At 41.3% G+C, this 10,678-nt stretch overlaps 1 protein-coding gene across 1 annotated transcript; it reads right to left on the bottom strand.

Annotated features, from left to right (window-relative positions):
- Positions 1–7,893: 7,893 nt before the first annotated feature.
- On the bottom strand, positions 7,894–8,838 carry LOC140116970 (olfactory receptor 56B34-like). The gene has a single exon (XM_072133399.1). It carries the CDS (start codon positions 8,836–8,838, stop codon positions 7,894–7,896), a length of 945 nt encoding a protein of 314 aa, XP_071989500.1.
- Between the last annotated feature and the right edge of the window lie 1,840 nt (positions 8,839–10,678).

The raw sequence follows: 10,678 nt of genomic DNA, 5'->3' as shown, positions 1-10,678 counted from the left end.
AGCGAGTTGCGAATGTGTGAATCCAGATTAGTGTGGCCATAGCCAGGGGGGGCTAGTAGAGGTGCAGGGAAGGGGTGGCCTTATTTATACATGCCAAAAAGGTAAAATGCCAGAAGACACTTGCCATTGTCATAACTTTATTCTTATGTCCCATTCAGGTGCAAAGAGTATTGGTTGAGTGTCCCAAGGAGGTCTACTTGTGCATCGTCACTGTGGTCAGCAGTAACCCACAGCAAGTCGACATAGAGAAGGACTGGTAAAATTAGAGAAGTATTGACATAGTGTAAGATGTTTTTGAATTTTTTTTGTGTTGGACAGTTCCGTGAATAAGACATCAGAGTGGACTAAATGTTATTCCTATATGGTGACCTTCTTTTTGTCTTCAGTGGGGATCATGATCTGTTGTCTTCAATTCTACAATACTTTAGTCGGAGTCTAGCTTCAACATAAGGCTTCTACTCTTGTTTGTAAAGGTCTTGAAAATATCAGGTAGGTATCTGAGGGAGAATAGTGAGGTCAGTACAAAACAAGGTCTCTACTATATCTTTGGTCAATTTTTATTTAGTTATTTAATCAACAATTAATAGTAAAAAAAAATCTACTCCTAAAAAATTTACAGGAAAAATAATTTGATATTGTATTCTAAAGATATGGAACATCACTCCAACAAGGATTCAATAGTGGCCATTTATTGGGCTTGTAAGTGCAAGTCCTGAAATAATTGTAATTCCTCAGTACTTCCAGGAATTGTGACTAGTTCCCCCTTTGCGCCACATCCATGGCAAGTGGGCATGGGGGGCGTAAAGGGGGTGCAACTGATGTAGAGAAGAGCCTCCTAATGTATCCAGCACAGCGGAGGGGCTTACATCATACAATCTTACGGTGTCCCCCCAGTCGGTGAAAAGGAAAGTCCAATTGTTATGTTTGGACCCCCTAGACCTGTGGTGGCGAACCTATGGCACGGGTGCCAGCTGTGGCACTCAAAGCCCTCCATATGGGCACCACCCCAGGGCAAAGTTTGCCAGACAGGACTCAAAGCCTCTTGCAGTCCCAGGCAGACCAGGACCCTAGAAGGAAGCTACAATGATAATCCAAACTTCTTCTCCTTTCTACTGTATTGGTGTCCTCGGGTGCCTATACAATTTAAACCTCTGAAAGTTTATGGAGTAATAAGTTGCTGCTTAAATTGTCGCATTTGCACTTTGTCAAAAACATGTGGGCTGTGGTTGTTGTTGTCAGTGCCTAAAAGGTTCCCCATCACTGATCTAGACATTACAGTTAATATTATATATAGTTTGAAGTTTCACACTTACAGTGCGCAGTATTCCCTTTCATAAAATCGTATCAGCTTTAAGAACAGTATATAGTAAGTCATGGATTATTAGAGAAACATTAATAGTTGTAGAAGATAATGTCTTTGACCATTCCAACCCAATCGTTGGCGAATCGGGTCATGCCAAGACACCTCATAATATGCCGTTGTAGATGGCCTACCTCCAGAAAGCATAAGTAAGCATGGTGGCTCAGTGGTTAGCACTACAGCCTTGCAGCTGCTGGGGTTCTGTGTTCAACATCTGCAAAGTTTGTATGTCCTCTCCGTGTTTGCGTGTGTTTTCTCCGGTTTCCTCCTACACTTCAAATCATACTGGTAGGTTGATTAGATTATGAGCCCCATGGGAACAGGGACTGATCTGCCAAGCTTTGTGTGCGCTATATAAATAAAGTAATTACTGTATATACTCGAGTATAAGCCGAGACCCCTAATTTTACCACAAAAACCTGGTAAAACCTATATATTTTTTACTCGAATATAAGCCGAGTTTGGGTTTTCAGCACATTTTTTTGTGCTGAAAAACTAGGCTTATACTCGAGTATATATGGTATTATTATTAAGGCAAATAGACAAGGGCTGCTGCCTCAGACGATTCATTTAAGTAAGTCATAACAAATCAGTTCTTTTTTGACCAAAAAGTTGTGAAAATTTTTAATTGTGTAAATGGAGGGATTTATACACATCAGTTTTCAGTCTACAGTAGGGAGGTCATTCAGAAGATCTCATAACCCGGAACAATGAAGGCCAAATTAATTCCATTTTGGCCTTAGGCAGATGAATGGAGCCTTATGTATAAAGATTGCATCGGCATTGGGTCCTTTTACCAGATTCTAAGGTGTCTGATGTTGAAAGGGGGCCTTAAGAGATTTCACATGCTAAAAGTATTAGTAACATTTCGATAAAAAGGTCATCAATATCATATTGGTGGGTCTCCGATATCCAGCACCCCCCATCTTTTCTCAGCATCAGATAAACAGAATAGAACACAAATCAGATGGCGTCATTATTTATGTCTGATCTGCTTTCTCCTCCTCTCCCCCGAATGCACAGGAGACCCTACCACCCCATTCCTTCCTTAGTATCATCTTACTTTAGAAAGTCACAAGAAATATTTCAACTCTGCCTAAATTCTAGGCCAGTGGTGGTGAACCTATGGCACGGGTGCCAGAGGCGGCACTCCAAGCTCTTTCTGTGGGCACCTGGGCCATTGCCCAAGGAATGTGTAGACAGGGCCTAATTATATTTGGAGGACCTCCTGCTGGCCCCATGATTCTCTGTGTACAGAGGGACAATGGAAAGAAGCTACAATTATGTTGGTGTCCTCATGAGGCCAATATGATTGAATATTGTTGAAGAACAGGGAGCAATAAGATACTGCTTTCATTTTTGGTTGGCACCTCGCGATAAATGAAGGGGATTTGGGTTTGCAGTTTGGGCACTTGGTCGCTAAAAGGTTCGCCATCACTGTTCTAGGCGGATCGAATCCTGAACCATTGCCTTATGATCAATGCACAAATCGGTTCTGAATTAGGTTTAGGATATTTCCATCCATCACAGACACCAGTGGACCCCTGTGATGGTACCAATCACTGGTAGATCTGATCTTGGTCTGCTCAGATTTAGTAGCTTGCCCCAAATCCAACAAAGACATAAATCACTTTTTGTTCTCTCTCTCTCTCTCGTCTTTGGCTATCTCCGACATTCAGGAACTATTTTGTTTTCATTGGGAGCTCAATGGTTGGGAAATTTGTAGAGATTTGGTAAATCTGGGTAGCATTTACTACAATTTTCATTATTCCAATTGTTTTTATAGTTGCCCTTTCTTCTGTGACATTTTCTATCAACCACTTGTCCTCTGGTTGGCAGCATTCAGAACTCTGGTACTGCTCCTCCTCCCCTCTCACAGCATTCACTCCTAAAGTCACTGCTTCTGTCCCTACTTCCATCAACTCCTTCCTTTTTTAATTCACTTTAGATGATTATTTTTGAGAAGGTCAATGGGCAACTGGAGAAAACTTACATTCAGAGAAAGGAAAACCATAAACTCTAAAAATGTGCCAATCCCTCCCAATAATATGCGGTACTTAGACTCTTCTATGCACATCACCCCCTGAGCTTACTATAGAATATGTCTCATGTTTTCATCATGTTAGAAGATACAAATATGTATGCAAGTGTATCGAGAGGTCAAAAGGATGGTCATAAGCATGGTCATAAGCGTTCCTTCAAATCCTGGGACTGAACCAGATGGAATTTCCCCAATAGAGAAATGGCCTTGTATACAATTTCCTGGTGGCCAGTCATATAAGTAATCTTATCAGCTGGGACAATGATCTGGGATTCTAGAACAAAGTCTGTAAAGGTCTAACAACATAACAATTGTCCATTGCTGAAAGGAGCAGGACCATGGGTGTATTTTTGCTGTCTCCTAATAAGATGTATTACTATATAGACACAAAAATTGATGACAATTTTACTTTTATTGAAAACAATCGAGGTAAAGAGCATAAATCTAATACATGTTACAATGACAATGTTGGAATTCTGCAAATAATGGATATTTCATCACGTGGGGGACGTGCAAATGTATTGTGGACATTTGTCATTAGTGGCACAAAAAAAATGCAACTACCGTATTTTTTGGACAATAGGGCGCACCGGATTATAAGGCGGATCATCAATAAATACCTGCTAAAACATCCAGGTTTAGATATATGATGCACCGGATTATAAGGCACACCTGATTATAAGGATGATTGACCAGCAGGTGGCAGATCTGTGCACAGTTCAAGGCAGCTTATGTCTGTAAGTACGGTTCATATATAAGGCGCACTGGACTATAAGGCGCAACTTGGATTTCTGAGAAAATCGAAGGATTTTTTGTGCGCCTTATAGTCTGGAAAATATGGTAATTATGAAAACTTGCTAATCTTAAGCCTCATGAACATGGCCATGTGCAGAATCAGGGGAAAATTAGCAGTGCTTTTTGGCCAGTTGGAGCTGGCAGGGGTGAGTGCTGCTCAACCCTCTTATCCCTACAGGATCCAGGCGGCCATGCTGTAACATGGACCCGAATAGGTCCTGCTCATGACCCAGGTTAGCCACGGTGCGATGAGACATGGTGGCCTCATTGAACCATTACCATGCATAATAGAATTCAATGGCAACTATTGGCACAATGGCCGCCATAAACAGTCATGTGCACGAGGCCTTAAAAATCCAAAACTCTAAGAAAAAATAAGCCTGTAAATGTCTTTCTGCACAGCTCCAGATGAGCCCTTTGGCAATAGGTTGAAGGTGGAGCACCCTATAGTTTCACAGTAGATAATGCTGGACAAAAAAAGGTCAATCCTTGACCCCACTAGGGGTGGACTTGGCAATTTGGGGACCTTAAGCTAACTGAGGCTGATGTTAGACTCCATCTTTGGTCTTGATATGGTGCAGCCCCACCACCTGCTCTCCTCCTCCTCTTGCACTAAAATCCGTTGGTGTAAACCTTGGTGGGTCACATGTAGTGTGGATGCCCCTCCACTTTGGTTCCCTGAACTATTATTACCACCAGTTATGCAATTTTGTGTTTACCACAAAGTTTGAGCATTATTATTTTTTGTAAAAAGCGTAAATATAATGTCATTTTTGTGTCTTTCAAAAGATGTAAAAATTCCACCATGATTTAGGAAAAGGAGAGGATAATCCTTACTTATGAGGAGAACCACTTGACTTTAAATTGTCCACACAGCAACCTCCAGCTAGGACCTTGAGCAATCCAGTCATTTGTGGAGAAACTTCCAAGTGTTTCATTTCTCTGCAGTGCCCCCACAGGGCTCATGAAGCATTACACAGTATTAAATAGCAAAGCAAAGTGGCACTCACCGGGATAAAAGCGGTAAACTTTATTTCAAAGATAAATCCAGGACAGGGGGGATGCACGCCACGACTAGGCGACGGGCCATTTCGCGCACTAAGCGCTTTCTCAAGCCTCAGACAACGCGAGAACTCGGGACTGACGTAATATACCCGTCCCGGGAACGCGTTGCCTTGGCAACAGTAGACAACACCTTTACACACAGTACAACATAGATACAAATAGAGGGCAATATGCATCAATAAAACATCATCATATCCCAGGGGTATTCTTAACACATTATAAATATAATTGGGATATGTCTACTTATAGGAACACGCTAAGATCATTTCTATCGTTAAGTCCCATATTCCTCTGTACAGTTCGAAATTGACTTGTTTAAAGCTTCTCGTAAGCTAAACCTGAAAAAATGATTTCATGATAAAAACACTAATTCTGTTGCCTATGAATTGTGTGAAACTCCATGTACTATAGGTCCTTAGGTTTTCTCCCCAACTCCCTGCAGTATCCTGAGGATCGCCAGAACTTGTGCACATTACTTGGTCTGGCTGACCCCCACGATGTACCATCTGAAACGGTAGAAGTGGAGAACTTCAGGGGTGGTGTTCCGTCCACTTTTTGCTCTTCCCTGTCCACAGGCTCACCTCTCAACATCTTCCATCAAAAAGTATTGGACGATGTAGGGCATTGGTCTATCCAACTGTCCCGCACAATCTTTCCATTGGAGAAAAAAGAGCACTGGATTGGCTCAGTTCTTTGGAAGATGTCGTAGTAAAGCCTGCGGATAAGGGCGGCAATGTGGTCCTTATGACCCGTACGTACTATATCCAAGAGGCCATGAGACAGTTGGGAGATAGTAAAACCTACAGCAAACTAGATAAGAATCCCACTTAGAAATACCTTGAAAAAATACGCAGCTTTCTCAGACGCAGTGTGGAACGAAAAATACTCACACAAAGAACTGCAGAAAATTACTCCCCTCAAAACCGAGATACCCTGTGTGGTATTTTCTCCCTAAGGTTCACAAGACCCTGATCAACCCCCAGGCCACCCCATCGTGGCAGGGATAGGATCTGTAACTGAACCCCTTTCTAAATATATTGAGTGGCTTTTACGCCCTCTATTAGCAGATATCCCTTCATATTTGAAGGACACAAACACATATCTTACAACGCTAGATACAGTCAGTTGGCAGGAGAATTACAGTTTAGCCTCGATAGATGTCGAGAGTCTGTACACCCGTATCCCCCAGGATCAGGGTGTAGACTCTGTTCGCTCCGTTCTATCTGATATTCAACAAAATGATGATTACATACAATTTGTTTGTGAAGGTCTGGATTTGATTCTCAGACATAACGCTTTATGTTTGATGGCCGATGGCTTGTGCAAAATACCGGAACAGCCATGGGCACACCGGTGGCTTGCACTTTTGCAAATATTTTTCTAGCTGTTTTTGAAAATAGATACATTTTCACCACAGAAAATCCTTTTGTCAAACATATTATTACACTTTTCCACTATGTGGATGACATCTTTCTAGTGTGGGGACACACCGAGGCAGAGTTCTTTAATTTTGTATCGCTCTTTAACAACCGCAACACAATGAATATGCACTTCACTGCAGCCTTTGGAGGCAAGAATCTCGAATTCTTGGACGTACAGATAGAAGTTAGGGACAACCAACTCACCGCCACCGCGTATAGGAAACCTACGGCCACCAATGCTCTCCTTCACTATCACAGTTTCCATCCGCACCACCCAAAAGAAGGCCTACCTTCAGCCAATTTCTCAGATTGAAAAGATTAAATAGTAGTGCAGCCAATTTTGAGATACAGGAGGTCGAACTGAAACAAAGGTTAGAGCATCATGGCTATCCTATTGCGCTGTTAGAGAAAGCACTGATAAGAGCACGAAACACCCCTATAGACAGACATACATTGGGTCGGAGAAATAGACATAGACTAAAGTGCTTAGTGCGCTAAACGGCCCATCGCCTAGTCGTGGTGTGCATCCCCCCTGTCCTGGATTTATCTTTGAAATAAAGTTTACCGCTTTTATCCCGGTGAGTGCCACTTTGCTTTGCTACTTTATACATGTTCATCGTACCTTGACGTCCAGTGAACACCCCAGAAGAGATTGTGAGGTCCCAAAGTAACGCTGAGGAATTGCAACACAAAAAGGTTGGTGCCGGTCACTTGTGTTTCTCTAACATATGGACATTACACAGTAAACTTAATGGATTGTCTATGTCCTCCTGAGAGAGTCAGAAAGATGTTCTTTGCAATCATTATCTGTGAGATCAGGATCTTGAGGAGAGTTCTTGCTTCTGATGTCTCACAATTCCCTAATAATATATAATTGTTTTTGAAACTGGACTATTCCTTTAAGTTATGTTTACACTAGTAAAGAATAGTAAAGAATAAGTAAAGAATAAGTAAATTAGTAACAATTGTTGCATTCTGAACTTATCCAGTAAAACCAATGATTGTTTGATAATGATACCTGATAAACAATGTTTATTAAAGTGAATAATGGCAAAATGAACAAATATGGGCATCATTACACTGCTAGTGCAGTACCCTGTATACCTAACATATGACTACCTAAGTGGATAGGGCCATACCCTATCAATGTCACATCACTCTATTTTTATTTTCACATCTGCTATAGTCACAATGTGTTTCCATATCTTTATTTAAGAATGTTTGTTTCTCTCGAATACTGATCTCAAAGTTTTTTTAATTTCCTCATTCCGTAGACAAAATATAATTGGGCTGGTGAAATGTGGTACAAATGTGTACAGACATATAAGAGAGACGTAGATGTCCACCTGAGGTTTTTGGGTCTGTTCGTAGGTGTAAACAAGGAGCCGTGGGACATTGTAGGTCCCGATGACAAACCAGTGTGTGACGCAGGTGTAGAAGGCTTTATTCCAGCTATCGGATCGGACTGAAGAACAGATTTTTCTGATTATTATGCTATAGGAGAATATGATGAAAGATAACGGGCCCAGGTGACAGGCTAAACCAACGTAATAGGCCTTCAGAAGGACTGGTGCTGGATTTACATAGGTGGTGACCCCAACAGTTCCGATTGAACAGAACAAGTTCTTTACTTTGTTTGAGCCAGCGTATGGAACTGTAGTGGCCAAATACATGACACAGATTCCCGTTACCACTGCCACGGTGTATAACGATATGCAAATGAAGATAACACGTCTGTTACCAATGATGGAGTGGTACCGGAGAGGGTGACAAATGGCTACATACCGGTCAATGGCCATAAACATGATAATTAAGGAGTCCAGAGGATTCAGAGTATGAACAATGGTCATCTGTAGGAAACATCCCACAAAAGTCAGGGATCCGGCTCCAAACCAGTATTTGACGATGATTTTTGGCAAAGTCGTGGTGTCAAATAGAAGGTCAGAGATGGCCAAGCTTCCAATAATAATGTACATCGGTTGATGGAGATGTTCTTTAAGGAAGATCAGAATGATCACTGTGGCATTTGCACATAATGAGACATTATAGACCAAGAAAATAAAAATCCCAAAGCCAACATGAAATTTCTCTGCAAGACCAGGGAATCCAATTAGGACAAACTCACAACCATCTGATTTATTGGTGGTGGACTCCATCTGTGGGAAATAAAATGTTAGTAAAATGCTATATTTGTTGTACAGGGAGTAGTATCTCTCCTTATGAAGACTTTACCAAATAAGGTCTCCTTGCCGTCACGTGGAGACTTACAGCCATTGATGCTCCACCAAGGGATTCTGGGAAAGATGTAAATACATTTTCTAGGATGGGACAAGGAAAACCACCACCTCTTTTGCTACCTTGTAACGAAGTCCCCTAACCATCAAGCATGACCTTCAAGAAGCCTAATGACATTATGTGAGAAGCCAAACCAGTAGATCTAATCCAGAAGGAGCAGACACTGTTTAGACGTGGCTTCATCTCCAGTACAGCATAGGGAACTGGCTTAGCTGAGTGAGAGGCTCTAGACTTAGAAGTCCTCCTTATGGAGACATTGACATTTAATGCTGACTTGTGTGGAGACTTATAGCCATTGATGCTCCAGTAGGGGACTAGTAAATCAACTGTGTAAACTGGACATTATAAAGACTGAATATTGAAATTACTTGGGACTATATGTAGAGTGAGGTAGGAAACTGACTGGCAACTTGCTGGGAAGTGCTGTATATTTCAAGATGTCATAGAGGGACGAGAATGAGCGTAAACTTCCTGTTGATGTTATTTACTGCTTTATCTGATTGTTTGTAGACTGTAAATATTTACTAGGGACACAATATACATTTGCCAGATGGGGAAGGTGAAGATTCAGAAATTACTTAGATTTGTATTTTGACGATTAGGATGCAGCCAATACAAGCCAATCTTGATGGTCTTCATGGTGTGTTCCTTTGTTGTTCATGGTATTGTGTGGAAGGGTTCTCAACCACATTTTGGCTAGCTGACCCCTTCTTTGCCATTTACATCCCTACTTTAGGAGAGGGCTCCCAGGTTGGGTGTTCACCCCCAAATGGTGGCCCGACAACTCAACAAATAAGGTGGTAGCATAGTATGATCTGCATAACGACCCCATGTTTCCCTCCAATTACTCGTGCATCTTCTCTAATGGCTAGGGTTAAAGGAATTTGAGACCTTGGATACATTACCCTGTGATTGCCATAGTAAAACGGGGGGGTCTGCCCCATGGTCAAAGGAGCCACATATAGACCTGTTTAAAGACTATGGGGCTACAGGGTAGCTACGTGTGGCTTGGGTGGACTTCAATGCTGTTTGTATACTATATAGTAAGTAGTAGCTACTCCCATATAGCTGCCCATGTAGTGACACAGAGGATAATGTATCAGCATGTATAAGATACATATATGTAAAAAAAAATCATAAGATGTGATAAAATGTTAACAAAAAATAATGAAAAAAACACAAAAATCTTAGATAATTTAATTTAAAGACCCCATTATCTCACTCCTACATATTGACATGACTGTAGGAACTGGATGACATCTAACGAGCGACTAAGTGTGAAAAATAACATTGGTGTAAAAAAATATATAATAGAAACTATAAAAATAAAACATTATTCTTATTATTTTGGAAAGGGTCAAAAATGTAACAAATCCTCAGAAGGTGGGAAGGTTTTAGCAGTATTGGGTACATAGATGAATCCTACCTGCCGCCAGCCACATACGAGGCCCCTCCGTCAGTGTATAATGTCATCGCCGTCCCCTCTGCTGTTTTATATACTTCTGGCTGCAGGTTTGTTCCTTGGAGATTTCTTCTGTGCATCTCAAAGGCTTCAAAAAACTACTGGAGAATCTGTGATAATTGCTCATTACTTTATTCTCCAAACTTTGTGTCTCTGAAGACGTCTTATTCCCACATCCTCCCGCAGTCCTGTATCTTCATACTTTGCCATTATGTTTGTATTTTATATTTGTGTTCTCT

Source organism: Engystomops pustulosus, chromosome 2 (genome assembly GCF_040894005.1).
Source record: "Engystomops pustulosus chromosome 2, aEngPut4.maternal, whole genome shotgun sequence".
Taxonomy (NCBI): domain Eukaryota; kingdom Metazoa; phylum Chordata; class Amphibia; order Anura; family Leptodactylidae; genus Engystomops; species Engystomops pustulosus.
The sequence above is the reverse complement of the archived record's forward strand: the minus strand, read 5'-3'. Positions and strand labels throughout refer to the sequence as shown.